The 22,661-nt window shown below is 36.5% G+C and overlaps 1 protein-coding gene across 2 annotated transcripts in view; it reads left to right on the top strand.

Annotated features, from left to right (window-relative positions):
- Positions 1-22,661, top strand: part of calcr (calcitonin receptor) — a 55,278-nt gene that overhangs the window by 24,998 nt on the left and 7,619 nt on the right. The window contains exons 2-16 of one of the 2 annotated variants that reach the window (XM_058378133.1): positions 640-717; positions 951-1,014; positions 3,844-4,006; positions 5,373-5,480; positions 6,920-7,023; positions 7,193-7,349; positions 7,445-7,555; positions 8,145-8,257; positions 8,526-8,617; positions 13,597-13,723; positions 15,332-15,485; positions 19,398-19,458; positions 19,854-19,920; positions 20,459-20,677; positions 20,784-20,825. In XM_058378133.1, coding sequence (XP_058234116.1) covers positions 695-717; positions 951-1,014; positions 3,844-4,006; positions 5,373-5,480; positions 6,920-7,023; positions 7,193-7,349; positions 7,445-7,555; positions 8,145-8,257; positions 8,526-8,617; positions 13,597-13,723; positions 15,332-15,485; positions 19,398-19,458; positions 19,854-19,920; positions 20,459-20,677; positions 20,784-20,825 — 1,605 coding nt within the window. In that variant the 5' untranslated portion in view covers positions 640-694. The remainder of the gene's footprint in view (positions 1-639; positions 718-950; positions 1,015-3,843; positions 4,007-5,372; positions 5,481-6,919; positions 7,024-7,192; positions 7,350-7,444; positions 7,556-8,144; positions 8,258-8,525; positions 8,618-13,596; positions 13,724-15,331; positions 15,486-19,397; positions 19,459-19,853; positions 19,921-20,458; positions 20,678-20,783; positions 20,826-22,661) is intronic. The other variant, XM_058378134.1, reaches the window with a different exon arrangement.

Below are 22,661 nucleotides of genomic sequence, written 5' to 3'. Positions count from 1 at the left end.
GTATAAATTAAATTCTTCTTCATTTTGTCCTGATGGGAAAATACTACAGAAAGTACATTTCTGCTAATCTGAGACAAACAACAATTGCAGAGAGATTACAGTTTCAGTGTACTGAAATGCTCTCTGAAAAAAATTGATGCTGTCGAAATGTAATATTTTTGGTTCCTGGTTGCCAATATTGCATTTGCAGTACAGGTTTGAGAGTGAAAGCAACACAAAAGTACAGGTTTGAAAATGACAGGTGAGTGCACGCTATGGTAATATGGTAATATACAGTTTACTCCCCAGCCCAACTAACACGGGGAATAAGACTTCTGGCTGTTGTAGATTCTAAGCTGTATCAGATGGTAGAGTGGATCCAGAGGCTTTCTGGATTGTGTCCATCAGTGGTGCTACCTACTGAGGCGCTGAAAGCACACACACTGAGGGAGTCTGGTTACACAGCAGAGTAATTATCTCACAAAAAGTGGATTTACAAGGTGTGACTGAAAAGATCTGTTGGGGAAGGCAGATTGACAGGGAGCCAAGTGCCTGAGAAAAGACAAATTTACATCAATACATCATGTTGATAACACAGTCTTGATGGTTTAATTGTCTTATTCATTCATGCATCTTCAGTAACCACTTTATCCTGGTCAGGGTGGTGGATCCAGCCAGTAGTGAGCACTGAGCAGGAGGCAGGAATACACACTGGATGTGGTGCCAGTCAAATGAAAGGTATCACACATGTACATTTACATACTCATTCACACCTAGAGGCAATTTAGAGTAGCTAATCCACCTACCGGCATGATTTTGGAAGGTGGGTGGAAACTGGAGAACTCAGAGGAAATGAGGAGAACATGCAAAACTCCACACAGAGAGGAACTCGACAATAAATCAAACAGCAAATCTAATGTAACCCTGGACCTAATATCTGTCTAACACTTTTCTCTTTCTTGACTTTCCAGACAGATAGAATCTCAGAGCATGGGCTGGAAAGGTATCTACTGGCTTTTAATGTTGTTTGTGTTGGTGAGTATGAAAAGATTTTATTCATAGCTTTGTCAGCGTTGAAAATTTATATCTATTTGCATTGCTTTTGTTGTATTAAAAGATACAGAGGTTAAGCATAGGGTTAGGGGAGGACACAGTATTCATGACCTTTCTTGTAACATTATTTGTATGAAATCCTCCACATCACACTTGTTTGTTTAAATTTGTATGATTTTTTCCACACATTTTTACATTAGGAAGTATTTGTTTGTTCACATCTCTTAATATTAGGAAGGTGGATTCAGGTAAAGGGACAGATTACTAAAGTAACCATTATTATTTCTCACCTTACTACATTTTTAAACTAAACTATAATCTGATAGGATAGTGAGGAAAAAGTCCCACAATGCCTTTATTTCCCCCACAATTGTTGCACTTGAACCTGTTGTACATTGCAGACTGATATTTACTGTATAAACACAGTCTAGTTCTTTTCACACCAAAGCTGAGACTTAACTCTCAAATCCTGTAAGTTATTTTCTGGCGAGTTTTCTCACTCCATTTGTCCACTTTGCAAATCTGTGCCATGAAAGAGATTAATTTGATGTATTTCAGTACTCCATCAGACAATAATTGCTTCAATTTGTTCAGAAAAATGATATGACTACCTCCCTAAAAATGATGAAGAAAAATCACTTTAGGTACAAACTCTCCAGTGTGCAGCTCAGTGTCTGTGCTGCAGTCAGCAGGTCGCATATGGAACATGTAAAACCCTCCAAACATAATCAGTTCTTTTACAGTGTGACAGCGGGCTATAGCGGTCTGGCAGGAGAGGAAACACTCGTCCAAAATGTCAAGTGCTTTTCCTCATCCTCTTCTCCTCTTTCACTCAAGCTCACTGTGCTTTTACAAAGCCTGTGTTTTATTCAGGTGTAATTATGGGCTTCTGTCACTGTTATTTACTGTTATCTATCTATCTATCTATCTATCTATCTATCTATCTATCTATCTATCTATCTATCTATCTATCTATCTATCTATCTATCTATCCATCCATCCATCCATCCATCCATCCATCCAGCTATCTATCTATCTATCTATCTATCTATCTATCTATCTATCTATCTATCTATCTATCTATCTATCTATCTATCTGTCTATCCCGCCTGACTTTCTTTCTGTCTTTTTTGTAATCTGGTAGCCTCACTATCTGTCTGTATGTACATACATTATGTATGGATATCTATCTATCTTTCTCTTTGCTTTTGTGTCTAAGAGAATGTAGTAACCTGTGATGTTTTATTCAACATTTTATTCCATTCATTTAAGATATATAATGCAATTTGTAGTGTAATTTTTAGAAGATTTAGGTAGCATTTTGAGTAATATGTGAATTGTTTATGGTGCTATACTCATAATTTACACATCTTTCTTTCTTTCTTTCTTTCTTTCTTTCTATTTAAAGTCAGAAAATGGATTTCAGCCTGTTGAACACTTTTGAGTAGTGATGAAATGTTATGTAATTTAACTGAACCAGAACCGATCTGATAAATGCCCTGATAAATTTTAAGAAACCAGAAAAACATTTTGCACACTTTTAATAGACTTACAGTAGCCTAGCTCCTCTCTCTCTCAGCTGCAATATAAATACCTTTCAAAGTGTGCCTTAATCAGACTAATGGAAAGACAAATAGAAATACTTTTCACCCACTACATTCCCAAAGAAATTAAGCTGCACTCTTAATGGTGAGCTTGTGTTTTTTATAAATGTATTTTGGTTTATTTTCTTCTTATCATTTAACAGGAGAACAGCTGTCTAAATGCTGGTTAGCTCAGAAGTGGCCTTGGCACTGTTATAACATTTCATTTATTGCTTTTGGCAGTTTAGTTGCTGCTTTTAGAAACCTTGAAGCCACTGGTGGGTATGCATATGAATGTCTTACCTGTTAAATGGTGCGAATCATGAAGACTTATGTGATGAAATGTTAATGTGTACTATAAATAATTGCTTTTTCTGGATGGATGGTAAAATGATTTTTGGGCAAAATTGCAGAAAATGGTAAGTGGTCTGGTTGCAGAGGCTTGGCTTTTCCACGGAGTACTGTAGGTGTGCTGTAGAGTAGGAGTGAATTAGCATTTGAGATCAAGTTTTGCTGAGAGGTGAAGTGGCTCTTTGAGCTGACATGAGTGGTGGCCTGGTGGTCGTATGTATGACGTCATTTACTTCAATGTTTGGAGTGACATCATATGTACGGCTGCTAAACTGCTACATGGGACATCAGAGAAAAACTCTCAATTTTTAAGCATTTAAGATAAGAACAGGACTACTTTACTTCTAATGCAATGCAGTATTCTTTTGGGTAATATATGTATGTTTTTTTACTTCATTTACATGTGATGCTTAAGAGGAACACAAGCAGGTTGCTTTTGAATTACCTTCCGTCTTTCTCCAGAATTATAAGTGTGATGACTCATGCCAGATGCTGCTTTTACAGATGCTATCTGAAGCATTGCAGATGGAGCATTATACATCTGCTATAGAAAAAAGCCTAGGCTTGATCTCAGCTACTCTAAACTGCACAATGATGACACTAGCTGAGCTCTTGCCTTTATGAACCATTCCTATCTTTAACGAACACACTTTACCATGCTTTAAAAAAAATAAGTGCTTTCGAAGTATGAAATGGCATAAAAGCAGAACCTGCAGATTTAAAAGGCTGTTAGTTCTCACACTAGTTGTGAAGGAATGAATTTGTTCTTGTTGTCATTTCTCATTTCAGGCAGAACATAAGCCAGTGTGCTATCTACCCCATTCAGTGTGACTTTTTATGTTGATATAGTCTATCAACAATGCAACTCTTTTTACAGTGGATAACTACTGTGGGTGGAGGGGAGCCCAAAGCTGAACCAACCACAGACTTTTCTCTCGCTCCTGCTATGGGGGTGATGGAGGAGGAGCATCAGATTATGACTGAATCTCAATATAAATGTCTGGAGCTGTTGAGCAGAGATGGGATACGCAATAAAACAGGTAGAATAGGAAACATTTTTTTTCTTTTACATAGACTGCAGACTTCTAACCAAAACCTGATTAAGTCACAATTAACTTATCAGGGGTTTAGACATCTATAGGCAGACTGACTGTTTTCACCAATGTTTTTTAAACTTGTTCCTTAACTAGCAAGAAGGCAAGGTTAAAAAGTTGATTCATGGTTAAATACAAATGATTTTCTCGAAATCTGATCTTTTGATTTTCGGCTGAATTCAGCTACAGCGACATCCAGTGGATTTTTTTCAGGCCACCACACATATTGAATAAGAGCTGATGTTGTGTCTTGTTGTGTGTGTGAGATCTCAAAACTTTTGCATAGTGTCAGGTGAAATAGAAATGTACACATCATAAATGCATTAGCTAACCCACAAGCAAAGTAAAATCTCCAGTGTGCCTCCCAGTCTGATGGTTTGTTTGCCCACAAACTCAACTGACATGAAATAATACTGTAAGATGAGATAGTTAGCTAGTGGAGTACGTTATAATAAGCGTATATGATCTAGTGTGCTTGTACACTAGATCGAATAAATAAAAAATGTCTAAAAGCTGTAGTATTTTTGTATATTGCCAGTGCATTGCAAAAAATATCAACAATATTTCTTTCCTTCTTTTTAGGATGAATTTATGAATCATTCATGTTTTTCAAGATTATTCATGTGTCCACTGATTAGGACAAAATAGGACAAGTCAGTTGTTCAGTAATCAAAAAATATATACACATTTTTGTGCTGTTAAGCCTATAGAAAATTGTAATTCTCTGAAATGTTACAACAACTAGTGTGTTGCCTTGAGAAAATATTGTATATGCCATAAAAAAAGGCAAAAGAAGCAACAACGTCTATGAAAATTAAAGTATTTTAATCCTAGGTATAAATCCATTCATCATTCATATTCAGTAACAGCTTTATGGTGGTTGTTATAGCAGTGGATCCAAAGCCTTTCGTAGCAACATTTGGAGGCTAGGCAGGGATACACCCTGAATTGGAGACCAGTTCACCACACACACCAAGCACACACACTCATTTAAGTTTTTTGAATAGTTAATCTACCTTCTGGCATGTTTTTGGGAGGTGGGAGAAAACTGGAGAGTATGGAGGAAAAATACAAGAAACGGGGAAATCACGCAAAACTCCACACAGACAGAAACCTGGAGCTGTGAGGCGGCTATGCTACGCACTGCACTCTGAATTATAAACTAAAAACTAATAGCCCAGGATAATGATCTTTACAACGTGACAACTAAAGCCCTAATTTAGCTGGGAACATGAGTTTGGGTTTGAGCTCAAATTTATACCTGGGGAGAAGCTGCTTTTTGTTTAATCCTTTTCAATGTCTTTCTTTCTAGCTTTCCATTGTAGGCGATTTTGGGATGGCTGGCTGTGCTGGGATGAAATTCCAGCTGGGACTTATGCTTCTCAGAGCTGTCCAGACTACCCTCCCTTTGACACCTCAGGTAATCCTCAGGAAGCTATTATTGTACAGCCCATCTTGACATTTGACCCTTTAGGTAATTGGAAAAGCTACCTCAAACAGATATTTAATTTGCAGCATGTTCTTCATTGACCTCTAACATGAAATGCAGGAAAACAGCACCGGTTTTCATCAGGTAGTTTTTATTTTTCCCCCTTGAAGGTGTCTGGGAAAGCTTGTCTGGATTTTATTTGGAACCCCAGAAAACAATTTATTAGCTGTTGGAGGATAGCAGAAAGCAGTACAGGAACATCTTGATCTCTCTCCTCAAATGGAATCACAAGCATAAAAAACCTGAAGGAAAATTCCCTGAGTCCAGGCCGATCATTCCAGACTGTGGGGGATGGGGAGTGGCGCTAAACTATTAGCTCTTGTTCAGTATAAGAGCTTAAAGATCCCAAAAAAGCAACATTATTCCTTTTCAGAGTTTTCAGCCCTGATATCAATAAAATATTATTTTGACAGACCTATTTGTTTGTTAAGAAAGGTTTAATATATCTCACCTTTACAGTATTCCTTAGTTTGTCAATTTGCCATAAAAATACCTTCTGTTTATTTTCTGACAAAGATATTTGCTACAGTTAAACATGTAAACCACAAAATTAGCAATGCCATAAAATATTTAGTGGTATGATAATCCTCTGTCCATCCACATTTCTTAAATCTGTTGAATTTAGGATCTGGCTAACAAGTTTAATCAACACTTTAAGCTAGATAGCTAGGTTGCAAATATCTGTTGACCATTTGCTGATTTTTAGTTATCATAATTACACATTTTGTCCATTAAAATATCATTCTAATATCAGATCGAATAGAGCCACTTTGTAAAGACTTGTCCGCTTATGCTAGCAAGATTTTTTTGGCAAGCAAAAGAAACAAGCTAGCAAGTTATGTATGCTGAATTATGTATGAAGAATTACTTTAGATTATATTTTAGCGGGGTAAGAGAAAAGGCACAGCAACAATATTCTCTCGTTGTGATTAGCTAATTAAAGTCAAAATATAAAACAGCAAGGAGGAGTCATTGATATAAACAGGAAATATATATTATATAGTTAGGGGTAGGTTTTCTGCAAGTCTATTACATTCGATCATTAAATAGACCTTATACAATGACTGTATAAGAAATGATTTACATTGCTACATAATAAATATTAATTAGAATATGTTGCTTGTCATTTGCATAAACACCATAGGTCCAGTTTCATAGATTCTGTGAACACTGGATGGTAACAGGTAAAGGCTAAAGAGATTTAATAGCCGTACTCTTCTGTTCTAGTCTAGACCAGTATACAAATCACTGTGATTTACAATCACACACTGTGCTAATGCACTGATTGATCTCAAGGTACAGCACTGGCACAGTTACTGCTATATGGTAGCTTGAGTGATTGCTTTTTATGCTTTTCCCCCCTTACACAGAAAAAATAACCAAATATTGCGATGAATCTGGTAATTGGGCTCATGGCACATCAATAAATAATACCTGGTCTCAGTGTCTCAGCATCTCAAAGGACAAATTAAAGGTAATTACAGCAGTTCTGGTCTGGCCATGTACCAATTACTTTGGATTGAAAAACCCTTTTAACAGTAACAGAATGAAGTAGTTAGTTTATTTACAGTTCATGTAAGAGCAGTTATACTGTAGTTCATGCAGTTCTATTCTGTTGATTGTTTCTAATGGCTTTTCTGCAGAAAGGGTCTGTTTATGGTGAAATAGAGCCAGATACCACAGCAGAAACCCTGGTTAGTCTTGTGGAAACTGAGAAAACAGAGGAGAGGAAGAAAATCATTGATGGTCAATATAAATGCTTTGAGAAAATGAACAGAGACCCACCATTTAACAAGTCAGGTAATATTTTTCAAGAACTGTAACATCATGTCATTTCATGTAATGTCATGTAGTGAAATATCATTTATGTTTAAATTTATCTATCTAATCATTAGGTCTGTACTGTAACCGGACGTGGGATGGGTGGCTTTGTTGGGATGATACACCTGCAGGAACATACACATCTCAAAACTGCCCCAACTACTTCCCTGACTTTGACCCCACAGGTAAAAGCAAAACAAAGATCTTGCAGTTTGAATCTTCATCCACACTGAAAAGGCGGCTTGTTGATTTTACTTAATTTAAATTTGTACATTGATTCCATGTAATGGGACTGAGTAACAGGAACACACTTATTTTTCATACATCCAGTATGATTTGAGCTTACATGTTTAAAGGCTTGAATAAAATCAATTACCAAGCTCACACCTGACCTGAGAATCAAACCCATGACAGCGGTGCATTGCAATCATACTATCACTGCACTATTGTACCATGCATGATTCAAGTACCTGTTTGCAAAGTTAAGCAATGAAATCACTTTTTGGAGAAACACCTTTTTAATGTAAACTACACAAGATATTTTTCCTAAATCTGACTGACCACATATTCCTTTTTTCAGTGCTGTTTCTCACAAACAATGTTTTTGTCTGCAATTTTAGTGCAATACGATGTGGCAAAATATTATGATTTCCATTCTTGTTGTTTGTTGTCAAGTCTCAAGAACATTAGAAAGCTTTGAAATTTCTCTTTTGAAGAAAGACGCTCCCTAGAAATTTGAACATGTCTGTCAAGTAATTTCTCTTCTTTTGTTAGAAAAGGCCATAAAATATTGTGATGAGTCTGGAAACTGGTTTCTACATCCTGAGACAAACAGAACATGGTCCAACTATACCCTCTGTGTTGCCTATACTAAGGACAAGTTAAAGGTAGGAATTTATAGCATTGCTTCTTAATGTCTAAATATTCACAGAAGTCTGAAATACCTAGCAAATACTAGCACACTCAAGAGTTTATGATGCCAGATGGCAGAGAACACACTTGGTTCCCTTTGCAGACTGTTAATAGTGAGGAGTGCATCTGACAGTAAACAAGCGCGAAGGGAATAAGCAAAGTTTGGCATTGTCTGTGTTGCTCAGTGTTGTGTTAGCTAAAATATTCCCAGTTGTATCTTGTGAATTTGTGTGTATTTTGCAGAATGCATACATTCTGTACTACATGGCAATCGTGGGTCATGCTTTGTCCATTGCGTCCCTCCTCATCTCTCTGGCAATATTCTTTTACTTCAGGTAAGTTTAGGTGTTTCCTACACAACCCTATTAGCTCATAGCTGTCCTTTTTAGAAGGTTTTCAAGCAGTTGTACAATGAGGAATTGTGTTTTTGAGCCCCCTGTCGAATATCTATTTGTTTGTAGATATCATTACACACATATAGTGTGGTTGATTAAATAAACATCAAATAATATGCTTTGTGCGGTAATTGCACACTATAATGATGTTTATAAAGCAACATTGTTAAACTAAGATTTCTCTTACTTTGTTTAATCATTTAATTTTATTGGTTAAAAGCTGCTATGGTGAGAAACAGGATTAGCCAATCAGATTCATGCATTTTTCTGATAGGTTAGATGCAATTAGTAGAATGTTATTTTAATCATTTTCAATGGAAGGTGTTTTATTTCCTATGTCTTTGAACATTATTGTGGCAAGATTGCAAGAGGATTAAAGGACTTCTACTACTGTCACCTGAAATGTGTGTGATTATATTATTTATTTATTTCCCCTGACATTAATTCCTGACTATGTCACTACAATGGCTCCATATGGTTATATGGCTCCATTATAGGGAGTTAAAAAACTGCAAAGAAATGTCGAGTTAAAATTGTACTACAGCATAGAAAATTACCTCCAGCATCCTGGGTTCGAGTCTCACTCCCGCTCACTGTGTGTGCTTGGTGGGTTTCCTCTGGGTGCTCTGGTTTCCTCCCACAGTCCAAAGACATGCTTCTAGGCTGATTGAAGTCTCTAAATTTCCCGTAGTGTGTGATTGCGTGACTGAATGAGTGTGTGTGTGTGCCCTTCGATGGGTTGGCACTCTGTCCAGGGTGTATCCTGCCTTGATGCCCGATGATGCCTGACAGGCTCCCTATGACCCGAGTATAGAACGGATTAGCGGTACAGACAATGAAATGAAATGAAAATGTTAATGTATTTAATATTTGCTCTTTATGTAACAAATTTTGCCTTTTTTTTAATTCGTTAATTTTCTTACAAGCATATCCTATTAGATTCATTGTTTTTTATTCATTGTTTCTTTAAATTTGCACCAATGTCAAGTACTGGAGCAGCATGACATGTTGTGAGATGACATTGCTAGATTTGTTCATCTTGATGCTGAAGGAGTTGAATTTATTCTTGGTGACTATGATTTTCTAAATTAATGAGACCTTATTCATCTCAGAGGAATTTACCAGGGACTCATTTTAATGGCATGCTTCATCAGAGTCCATTAACAGTGAAAATAAAAGATGCGTGTGCCCTTACAATGGAGTAGCTCAATGCCATACTACTCTGCCATGTTTTTCACTTTTTCTGTACTATTTTTAATGGGTCTACTTAGTTTCACATTGTAAGATCGAAATTTAAGTTTACATCACATTCAGTAAAGTGCCGATAAAAGCCATTTATAAAAATCATTGCAAAGTTCTAACAGCTTAAACTGCAGTTGAATGGATTAAAAGTTCTATCATTCTTTCCAACTCAGTTGGTTCTACATTCAAAACCTTATTTCTTAGTTTCAGGCTTTATTGCTTTCTAATCCTTGATGTCCATTAGTTTTGCTGACTGGTTTATAAGCCGAATGACACCAAAAGTGTTTTGCAGGTTTTTGACAGCGTCATTTCATGCTGACTTGGTTTCCCTCTTAACTCTGATAGATAGTTAGTCAAGCAAACTCAATTTCGTGGATTGATTCACACGGTATAGTTTACAGAGATATAACAATCGTTCTTGGTGACAAATGTGTACTACACTCAGTGTACAGCTATACAACTGCATTGTTTTCATTTGTTTCCCTCATGCATTTTTTTTCACACTTTAAACCAGAAATAGCTCAAAATGTAATCTGTATGATGGTTTTGCTGCAAAATCTATAGAACTCATATCACTAAAGACACTACACAAGATGGCTTATAAATTCATCTAATCTTAGAATGAAATCTATGGTAAAAGAGATACAAGGCAATGTTTTTCCAACCTTTAAATGTCCAATGTCCTTGTCTATGCCCAGTTGAAACTCAGATCCCAGTTCATGCCAGACAGGAATGGAACCTGATGTGGTCTACTGCTGTTGTAGCTCATCCATCTCATGATTCAATGTATTGTGCATTCTGAGATACTTTTCTGCTCACCATGGTTGTAAAGAGTGGTAATTTGAGTTAGTGTAGATTTCTTGTGAGAGTGCAACAATTGAGCTATAAAAATTGAGATATAACAATAAAATTGAGCTATAACAATAAAAGCTTCTTGACTTGTCTTGACATGAAAGGGATATTAAATGAGGCTTAAACTGAAAATTAAATAGTCAACTTTTGCACAAAATAGTTATATGTGTAACTTAAGTCAAAGACATGTGTAGGCTGATTTCTAAAGTGTCCGTTGTGTATGAATGTGTGTGTGAGTGTGTGCGAGATTGTGCTCTGTGATAGACTAGGCATTCTGTTCAGGGTGTATCCTACCTTGTGCCCAGAGTCTCATGGGATAGGCTGAAGGTTCCCTGTGACCCAGCAGGACAGGAGAATGAATGGATGGATGGATAGATGGACGGATGGATTGGTGGGTTGGGTGGGTGAACTGGATGGATGGATGGATGGATGATAATTGACCTTCATTTTATCCATTGTTCACTTACATTTCATCACTTGTAAAAACAAAGGAAAAGCCATTTGGCGGTGAAGTGGATACTTCCTCTTCCCATGTGGGTCATGCTCTTTTTGTATTTCCTGTTGTAATTTGCATCTGCAGTGTCTTCACTGATTTATTGACCTTTATTGATGACTGTGATATGAGGATGATCAGGAATTGTAGGAGGAAAAGAGCTTAGAGACCTTGGGCTGAAATTCCAGAAGAGAAATATAGAAGTGACAGAAGACGGAAGGCAGAGTTGGGAATAAATAGGAGGAGTGTCGGCATGGTTTTTTTTTGGTGTCTGTTTTTATTTTGCCTCAGGTTTTTGTAACTCATTTAAACATCTCCAGCGGTGTTGAACAAGTAAAAAAAATTGTTGAATTTTAATGATGAATGATTTAATGATTAATAGCTGAGACTTGCACTTTGTTGTGCATATTATTGCTAAATGTAATATTTATTTTTTGATCTCCCCAAGGCTTTAACGTTACCTTATTGCATCCAGATGTGGTGTTTACAGAGGAATGTGACATTACACCACTGCACAAGGCTTTTATTTATGCCCCTTCCTGATCACTGCCAGAAAAGATTGGTTAAAAATGTGTGATTTTGGAAAATCTGTGCAGTTTTCCCTCAGTTCTTGCCAGTTGTCCAAGAACAGTATTACACAAGGCAGCTGATTTTTGTGGCCCATATGGGTGAGGTCATGTGAACGAGATGACTCTGTTAATGGGCAGGATTTCTATCTTTATTTTTGTCATGCATTTTTTTGTTTGCTGGCTTGCTGAAACTTATTCAGACAGTTGTTAACAAACCACCATCTGTATAACCTGAGATAGTTGTTGCATCTGCCTTATAATTATGTTAATGTGTTTTTCTCTGCTTGGATAATTACAAAGCAGGAAGCCTAATCTCTTAGCAGCAAGAGGCTGTTATTTTAGTTAAAAAAAACAAAACACCCACTGTTTCTTCTTATTTTTTACATTAAACTAGAAGTAAATCATTCACATAGACTGTCATATTTTTATTTTTTTTGACATGTATTCTACTATATGCCACAGAATTTTAAATTCTCATTTCTGATTAGTCAAAAGGTGTTGATTAAATTTCTCTAACAGCAGGTTTGAGTGTAGTGCTGACAGCAAGGCAGATCACGGGTTTTAATTACGCACTTGTTATAATGTTATCATTTCTATACAAACAGCTTGTTTAGTCATTTGTCTTGTATTTAGGATGTGGCACATAATGCAGAAACAAGTTATTTAATTGTTTATTTAACATTGGAGGAATGACACTGTAAGTGATAAACAGGAACGTTGCACATTTACATGTAACATTGCATGTAAATAATATGTATGATAAATGTCGATCATTAATACATTTACAAATTGAATTCATGCTTTTGAAGAAAAATAATGAATTTTGGAGCAGTAAAATTAACTCTGCTTTACATTTGGCCGCATCAAACCACCCCATCATTGACAAGTACTTATACATGTCAATATAAGGCCCTCAATGCTCGGTTGCTCAGTTGTATAAATGGCTCTGGATAAGGGCGTCTCGATAAAGATGTCTGCTAAATGCTGTAAAGATGCTTATTCTTAAGGCTAAATCTGCTAACTGCAGCGGCATGAAGTAGACATAGGAAATGTGCAGAATCTGAATAGAAGAAAAGCAATGAAGGTCTGAAAACTCTCTAGATTATCCAGACTGTGTTGAATAAATGTGGTTTGTATCAGTAACCTTTAAAAAAAAAATTATATTTATATTTAAAATGAACTTGGTAGTGAGTAATGCTTGTTATCAGTGGTAGAAATCTGTATGACATGTTGTTTTATTTAACTGAAGATATTAGGGTTGCATTTAGAAGAATCTTTATCCTAGAATAACTCCCATAAGACAGTTTAAGTTTAGGTTTTTATGATTTAATGTTACTTTGCACAAAACAGAGCACAGGTAGCATCTGACAATCACATTATAATAATAGGAGCCAGGATAGTCTTGCCGGGGTTTTGAGATTTATTGTTCTGGTTACTGCATTAAGGCTTTCACGTTGTGTTTGTAGGGTGAAAGTTAGACATTTCTACGTTCATTTATATTGCAGATAAAAAATATTTTCCCTCAAATTAAAAATCATATAACACAAGTAATGAGACATGCATGTGATAATGATGTAGTTTTTATATCAAGACTATTTTATTTCATTTCAAGCTTCAGTAATTCTATAATATACTAATAATATTTGACAGAAAACATAAAAGTCTACAGTGTGTAATTAATATATGCATGTGCATTTCTTTGGTTTTTTTATTTATATGATTGATTGTTCAGTTTATTATTGCTTGTGGATTTGTGTTGCTAGGAGTCTAAGCTGTCAAAGGATCACCTTGCACAAGAATTTGTTCTGCTCTTATGTGCTCAATTCCGCCTTCACTATTATCAACCTCACATGTGTGGTCAACAACCCTAAAGTTGTGGAGAGGAACCCGGTAAGAACCCCGTACCACAGATCACAGATCTCAGCACTTACACATGATCGTATTGAGTGGATGGAGTATTTTTATTTTTAGTACTGTTTATCTAATAGGTGTTAAATGTGTATATAACAAGGCTCCAGCTGTTTGTGTGTGTGTATGTGTGTGTGTGTGTGTGTATGGAATCTTACTGATCCAGGAATTTGTCTGATGATTAAATACAGAGCTGTGTTCATTTTGGAGGCTGTTCTATTTATACACACCATGAAGATCATCCTGGTGGGCTTTTAACAAAACAACACATTGAGCGGTTTTATGCTACATGTGATGCAGAGCAAAAAAAGCAACATGTGTGACTGTGTGTTTAGGAAAGAAAAAAGGAAGGAAGGAAGGAAGGAAGAAAAGAGAAAGCGAGATAATGAATGAAAAAAGAAAAGGAGAGGTGTGTAAGCAGATGTACATGTAGTGCTGAATGTAGACTGTGCTGGCAGGTTGGAGTAAAAAGCCCAGCGGGGTAACATTATGGAATAAAATGGAGCATAGAGCAGTTGTGAGGTCAGAATGTAAAATCAACTGAGTCTGGATTTAATCTCACTTCTGCTGCTACACACACTGTTGTGTTCTTTCAAAGGAAAAGACCTCACATTTAATCCATGTGGTAACCTCTGTAGCCAGCTTTCATTTCGTTGTGCCCTCTGACTGCAAGTCAGACTGTCAGCGCTCAGCTCCAGTCCAAAAACATGCCTGTTAGTCAGACTGTTCAGCAGATTCTCTCCCTTCTGTAGTCTGTTGTGTTATTTATAACACATGGAACCGTTCAAAGTTCTGAAATCACACAAGAAATGAACAGGTATTGTGTTGTATAGCCCAGCTTTCAGCAAGTTGAAATGAGCATTGTTTGTACACAAGATTTTAGCTTAGAGAAGGGATTTATTTAGTTGGACTGCTCTGTTCATTCCATTCTGTTTTTTTTTATCAACTTTAGTGATTTACTCCCTCTCCACCCTGCTCAAAAATTCAGCTTGGTCTCATCAGATCTGCTAGAATGCTGGTTTATCTGGTCAGTCTGGTGGACCTGTGCAGATATACAGAATCAGTTTAGAAATTATTATTGCTGATAAAACTTTGCAGACAAGAAAACAACAACATTTGGGCAGTTAGAATATTCCCAACAAGTATGAATCAATTTGTTCAAGTATTAAGGAAGCTGTTATAGAAAGACAAGGGCTCTAAATCTTGTTAATGTGTCCAAATCAAGAGGATATGAGGAGTAGCCTGGGAACAGGGTGAACGTTTTAAAACAATGAAGAATGTCAGTATATAAAGCAGTATTTTTATCCATCAAAAGTGTTTCTAATGAAGACAACATAGAAATAGAAATGTCGTTATAACCATAAGTATGTTGGTGATAAGGCAGCTGTTTGGCAGCAGTTAGAAACATAAGTGCTTGTGTGAATGCCATCCAACTGACATGTTTTTAGTTGTTTTGGTCCAAACAGAGAGCTTTTAAGGACTGAACACTGTCAGAAACACTTTAGCCCCAGGGTTTAGTAATATAAGTTGTTCTTCTGCAAACGTAAAGACACATTTTACTTCTTCCTTCTCTCCTTTGTGCTGCTGTAGGTTGGTTGTAAGGTACTACAATTCTTCCACATGTACATACTGGGCTGTAACTATTTCTGGATGCTGTGTGAGGGCATTTATCTGCACACTCTTATCGTGGTCGCAGTTTTCGCCGAGGAACAGCACCTTCACTGGTATTATCTCTTAGGATGGGGTGAGTTTCAACACAGCGCTTTCTATAAACACAGATCATGCATGTGCACCAGCTTTCTCAATAATGTGAGTGTTATTATAGGTTTTAGTAGATTTAGGGTAAATCAGGGGGCAATTGTTACTAGTATTTCAAGTATAGTAGTCTATTAATAGTAGTCTATTAAAGTAGTCAGCTACATGTATTTTCACTTGTATTTTCCATAGGCATTTTCCAGACATTTTAAACAACACAGAAGAACGTGTCAAACCTCACTTCAGTTAATAACCAGACACAGGCTACAAATTGTATGTTTTTAGGCTGCGATGCTGTAAAAATGCAACAAATATGCTATAAATCTGTACATCATATTACTGTTTAAGGATGTACAATTTCTTAAAACACACTCATGTGGACACTCATGCGGCTCATCTGAAATACATCATTCTGCAGTGCAGAAGCTAATGTTCATCACTACAGCCCTGTCCTCTTATCTCAATGACCACTCTTGTTCCAATGGATGATGCAATGTCTACATCAGTGTCTGGGATATTTTCCCAGGCTGAATCACATTGTAAAATTTTCAGAAATGAGTCTAAAAAAACTACACTGAAAGGCATTAAACGAGGTTTGACAGCCACCTTCAAAAGTGGGCCGAGTGAGACTGGATAGTGGGATTGGACAGTGAGACTGGATAGTGAGACTAGATAGTGAGACTGGATAGTGGGACTGGATAGTGAGAATAAATAGTGGGACTGGATATTGGGACTGGATAGTGAGACTAGATAGTGGGACTGGATATTGGGACTGGATAGTGAGACTGGACAGTGAGACTGGATAGTGAGCCTGGATAGTGGGACTGGACAGTGAAACTGCATAGTGAGACTAGATAGTGGGACTTGATAGTGGGACTGGATAGTGAGCCTCGATAGTGAAACTGCATAGTGAGACTGGATAGTGGGTCTGGATAGTGGGACTGGATAGTGAGCCTGGATAGTGGGACTGGACAGTGAGACTAGATAGTGAAACTGCATAGTGAGACTGGAAAGTGGGACTGGACAGTGAGACTAGATAGTGAAACTGCATAGTGAGACTGGAAAGTGGGACTGGATAGTGGGATTGGGTAGTGAGTCTGGAAAGTGGGACTGGATAGTGGGATTGGATAGTGGGTCTGGAAAGTGGGACTGGATAGTGGGATTGGGTAGTGAGTCTGGAAAGTGGGACTGGATAGTGGGATTGGATAGTGAGTCTGGAAAGTGGGACTGGATAGTGGGATTGGATAGTGGGTCTGGAAAGTGGGACTGGATAGTGGGACTGGATAGTGGGATTGGGTAGTGGGTCTGGATAGTGAGACTGGATAGTGGGTCTGGATAGTGGGATTGGATAGTGGGTCTGGAAAGTGGGACTGGATAGTGGGATTGGGTAGTGGGTCTGGATAGTGAGACTGGATAGTGGGTCTGGATAGTGGGATTGGATAGTGGGTCTGGAAAGTGGGACTGGATACGGGGTCTAGATAGTGAGACTGGATAGTGGGACTGGAAAGTGAGACTGGATAGTGAGACTGGATAGTGACATGCAAAATGTGCTCTTTTGCACAGCACTGGTCCTGAAAGTATTCACTAGGCAACAGTGAGAGGATTTTATTTGCATTTTAAATATCTTTAAAGGACAAGGAAAATACATGTGGGACAAATTTGCTTCTCATACACACTTCTACACTTAACAAAAAGTCAGAATAAAGTGATAACAGTAAAAGTAAAAGGAAAAAAATTGTCTAAGTAGTCTTAAACAGCAATAGTTGAACTATAGTTGAATAGTTCATTCTGTTTAATATATTTCAGACTAACAGTGTACATTTAGTTTGCCTTCATTTCCAACTGCCTCACAGTTTTCCTTCCTCTGCCCTGAATAGATGCAATCTCCACAGCTGTGATTAGGGAATGTATTACTGAACTACTCTTTACATCCCTAATGCATACACAAATACTCATCCAACTGATTATTGTGCTGCATCACAGTGCTACAAGCCAGCAGTGAAGAAGGTCCTATTTTATATAATGTCTCCTTAATATTGTACCGCTGTAGTAATACACCACAGTAAGACATACAGACAGCTATAATGTGCTAGAGGATGTCTGCAGTGTCATAGATTAATTACATAAAAATACATGTCTATCAGCTTGAATATGGCTTACACAATTGCATAATGTGCATTGACAAGAAATCAACCCACATTTTTTATTTGACACTACCTACATTTTTAGATTTTTTGGGAACATCTGATGGGTTTTCGCAGACCACCAGATATTTAGGTCGATTTTATAGTAGTAAGTGTTTGTGCATAGTATTACTGTCACATACATTTAAACTGCATTCAAATTTCAGCTACTTAAAAGATTTTGCAATTGAATGTATTCAGATATTAATTAGGCATAGACCTCTAGAACAATCGTGCTGAGCAGAATCCTATTCTTGACTTGAAACAAGCCATGTTGTCACTTTACCAATCAGACCAGAGAATAAATAAAATTAGGTAAAAAAAAGAAAGAAAATCTTTTCTCAAGGACAGAACTGCCTTCAGCTAAAACATTTATATAAATGTATGCTATTAGATAAAACACAACAGAGAGTCTGCTGCAGAAGCTGAGACAGTTCTTTAAAAAGAAACAAATCAAAGTCACTGAACTATGGCCATTTTTTTCATGTTTATTGACTTTGCTTCAATATTTTTTGAGTGCTTGGTTTGGTCTGTCGAAATACTTCTGTGGATCTGTATCCATACTGCAGTCCTCCAGTTGGCAAAACATGGACTGCAGCATCAAACTCACATCATTCACACAGACAGCAGCAACGTTTAAACCATCTGCTGAAGTATAAAATTGTGATATGTTGTTCTTTCTTTCTGAATTGCTGATATCTTATTGGTTTTGGGTAAAGAAGCAAGTGCAGTTGCAACACTTCGTGTCACGCATCGTGTCTGGTCTTAGCAACGAAAGCTACAAAACACAGAACATATCTATGTGCACTTTCCACCTAACTCTCATCTCGTGAGAAAGTTTTTAAAAATAAATGAAATGGTGGTTGGATTTAATATGAGAAAATATCCAAACGTCAGCACCACCCTCCATCTTCACCTTCATAACATATCTCACAGATTGTGTCATTCGAATTGGTACATATTTGGAAGAGTGAAATCAAGTTAGTCACATGATCTTTGGTCCAGCATTGCAATATGTAACAACACTGAAAGTAGGAAGACCTTTGGTTGTTAACAGGAAAGCTTAATCTTACCACAATGACCTTGTGGTTGTGTTAGACGTTGCTGTGTAATTTATTTCCTTTGCCATTTCTTGAATGTGCCATCTTGGGAATTTCACAGAGAGAACATTGGAGCATTCTGCAAACCCTGATAAATTAGCTAATCCACAGGCAGGAAACATTGTGCGTTTACAAATGTGCTATCTCCAGCAGATGGGCTTTTAATTCATCCTTGTGCACCCACTGCATTGCCAGTTGCGTTGTTATTATGACAACTTATTGGAAAATTGCTAGCGTATGTCAGCAGTTCTGAATGATATAGAAGGCAATATTGAAGACACTTGAATTGAAGATTGTGGCAGCACTGATAAAGTGGACAATATACAGTAGGAATAAATAGGCAACAATTTAAAGATAAAATATCATTGGGCAGTATTTGGGCAGTAAGCTTACACCTTAACAGTCTTTGAGTTGTCTTTTAAACATATAATAAATAATAGTGGGTGTTTAAACTTATATTTGTATTTATAATCATCATCATCCAAAAACTGTAGGACATATTGTAAAAAGAGGAATTATTTGTTATTAAGCACATTGATAACCCTTTTTGTTCTTGAAAAATGACCTTTTTCCTTGATATACTAACATTGTCGACAACATGTCTGTGTTATTTTAAAGGTTTTCCCCTGGTGCCTGCCTCCATCCATGCAGTGGCAAGAAAAAAGTATTTTGACGACAAGTGAGTAATGATTTTTTTTTTTCTTTTGCCCTCGTGCTATAAATACGGAGTAGATTCTGGCTCAGTGGGCACATACGCTGTCCCCTGTGAACACAGTGGAGCAACAAGGCCAGTTATTTTGTTTTTGCTAAACACTAAATGCATTTAGATTTGAGATCAAAAGACGAATATGAGACGATAGAGCAGCTATTACTTCCTGATATTTGAATCTAGATGTGTTAAACAGCTTAAAACGTGGCAACTTTGGTGGCAGATGACCAAAAGATAGTCTTGAAGTAAACAACACTTATATTTGGTTGCATAATCCCTTACTTGCAATAATTGTCATTGTTCCAATATTTATGGAGGGCCTGTAAGCTTTATGTGATGCAAGCTTTATTGTCTTTTTCTACCAGTTGCTGGATGAGCGTGGAGACCCATCTGCTGTATGTGGTTCACGGACCCATTGTGGCAGCTTTATTAGTGAGTGTTCATCTTTAATAAAATGTCACCTTCTTCATTTATGCATTTGATTTTGCTGCTACTTTATCTACACCTCAAACAATGTCATCTTAACATCTTACAAGTGAAATTGTCTTCAATATTATCAGATTTATGTAGTTTTTCCTATTATATGATTAAAATAAACCAGTTTTTTTGGATTATTATTATTATTATTATTATTATTATTATTATTATTATTATTATTATGTCTAAAATATTAATAATAGTAAGCTTTAAATAGCAGATCATTTTACTAAAATTAGTAAAATTATCTGGCAATAAAACTATAAAACAAACTAGAAATGAGTTTAAAAAAATAGCCAGAAATACAGTAAGTTAATACTTATAGCTGCTATTTCACTAAAATCTTGTTTTAAATTTGAATTGTTATTAATGGAAGGTGAATCTCTTCGGTCTTTCTGTGTAGATTAAAAAACAGTGAGCTTATTCTCAGAAATTAAATGAGAATAAAAATGAGTGGAAATTCAGGAATTTTTGTAATCATTCTTCTTCGTAGGTGAACTTGTTCTTTTTGCTAAACATTGTGAGGGTTTTGGTGCTGAAGCTCAAGGACACTCATCGTGCAGAGTCCAACATGTACATGAAAGCAGTACGAGCCACCCTCATTCTCGTGCCCTTGTTAGGAATCCAATTTGTCATATTCCCATGGAGGCCAGAAAACCGTTTGGCTGGAGAAGTTTATGACTATATCATGCACATATTACTGCATTATCAGGTAAATGAGATATGTTTGGCGGTATTGTTTCTGGTTGAGTGAATTGTTTAAATAGTAACAAAGACTTTTTGTAATTATTTGCCTATATTATTTTTCTAATTTTAAGGGCTTGTTGGTGGCAACAATATTCTGCTTCTTCAATGGAGAGGTAAGCACTAGGGAAACACCCCACTCTGGTAGTATCTCGAACTGATTCTCAGCCATTGCACAGATAGCTGTTGGTTATTTACAAAGAATTATCATATGAAATGTTCTCATTCTAAAGATCTAGGAAATCAGAATTTTATAATTGAGATTTGTACCTACATACAGCATGGAAATTGACTCTGGAATCATTCTGCAATCTGCTTTTAATCACACTGAGAAGCATTGTTGCTTTGCTTCAGACTTGAACAGTGTTTTGAGTCTGTACCAGTGTGGGTTTTTTCAGGTTTTCTGATTTCCTCCCACCTCCAAAAACTCTTTCCTGTAGCTAAATTGGCTACTCTAAATTGTCCCTAGGTGCGAAGAGTGTGTAAAAGAGTGTGTGTGTGTGTGTGTGTGTTGCTCTTCACTGGACTAGCATCCTATCCAGGGTGTATTCCCATTTCACACCCACTGATATGTTGATATCCTCAGGATCCACCATGACCCTGACCAGAATAAAGCACTTCCTGGATATTTCATGAATGAATGAATAAATAATGATCATGTAATAGAATAAGTAATGCTATAGAAAACACACAGTACTGTCAAACCTGGACATTGTATTGAGAGTTATATTATTAATAAATGAGACATTTGCCTGAGTTTGTATATGCATCTGTCAAAATATTTCAAGATCTTGTCTCAGAAATATTAACACAGGAAGGCACTTTCTAAATATAAGGCCATGGTTTAGCTTAGCTGTCTATTTTCCAACTGGTTCCATTAGAACATTTAATCTTTAGACTGGTGCTACTTTTTGCATGTAATATACAATGTAGGATTTCTATATAGGAATAAATATTTATTTAACATTTCCATTAAGGAAAAATAACAATAATGGTGGCAGCAGTACTGATGATTGCAGCTTTTTAAGCATTAAAAATATTGGATATCATCTGTTTTACTCAGATTTTTATGTAGTATTGGTGTTTATATAATTATATGTGTCTTTTTAATTATAAGATGCATTTACTCTTCTGAAAGACACAGCGTCTTCAGGTTATTTACACAGAATTACTGAATAAAAATATTAGGATTTAGCAATTAGATTTTACTATATATTGAAAAACAGCATTTATTTTTCTTAATATATTTTTAATATTTTTAATTATATACAGCTCACTGAACCATTTAGTGTCTTTCAGCAATCTGCTTAGAAAATATTTTTGGAATTTTGCTTCTGTTGTTCTCAGCCTATAATAAAAATATAATTCTAGACACACATTATATTGTAGTAATGTGTAAATGTAGTTCATATAGTAGGCAGAGAATTTTCTCTTGAGCAAGAGCAGCAATAATCGACTTGTTGAGCAGTATTCTCAGTTCTTCAGTGTGTTGATGCAGGTGGCATTTCATTTACCAATCATGTGCTTATTAATTTTCTGGATAAATCTCTCAGTTTACATACTTTATAGCAAACACACTGGCTCATACATCCCTGAGGTCACTTTTTCCTATAGTGCTGACAAAATGACGAATGACAAGTGCAACCACTTTAGTCAGTTTTAAGGAAACTAAAGAGTGTTTTGGGTAAAGCTAGCACCATTGGGAAACTGCTCTGACTTTAAAGCATTACAGCTCTGTTATTTTTTTCACTGGGGGCCTTAATGTGAAATACTTAAACACACTCACACACAGAGAAGTTTGTCTTGCTATCCTTATGAGGATCCTTCATGACATGATTATTAATGCAGCAAATTAATGCTATGCCTATGCCTTTTTTCTTGTGAAAAACTATCAAGTGGGCACATTTGGTCCACACAATGACATCACATACGCACACACACACACACACACA

Source organism: Hemibagrus wyckioides, linkage group LG24 (genome assembly GCF_019097595.1).
Source record: "Hemibagrus wyckioides isolate EC202008001 linkage group LG24, SWU_Hwy_1.0, whole genome shotgun sequence".
Classification (NCBI taxonomy): domain Eukaryota; kingdom Metazoa; phylum Chordata; class Actinopteri; order Siluriformes; family Bagridae; genus Hemibagrus; species Hemibagrus wyckioides.
The sequence above is the reverse complement of the archived record's forward strand: the minus strand, read 5'-3'. Positions and strand labels throughout refer to the sequence as shown.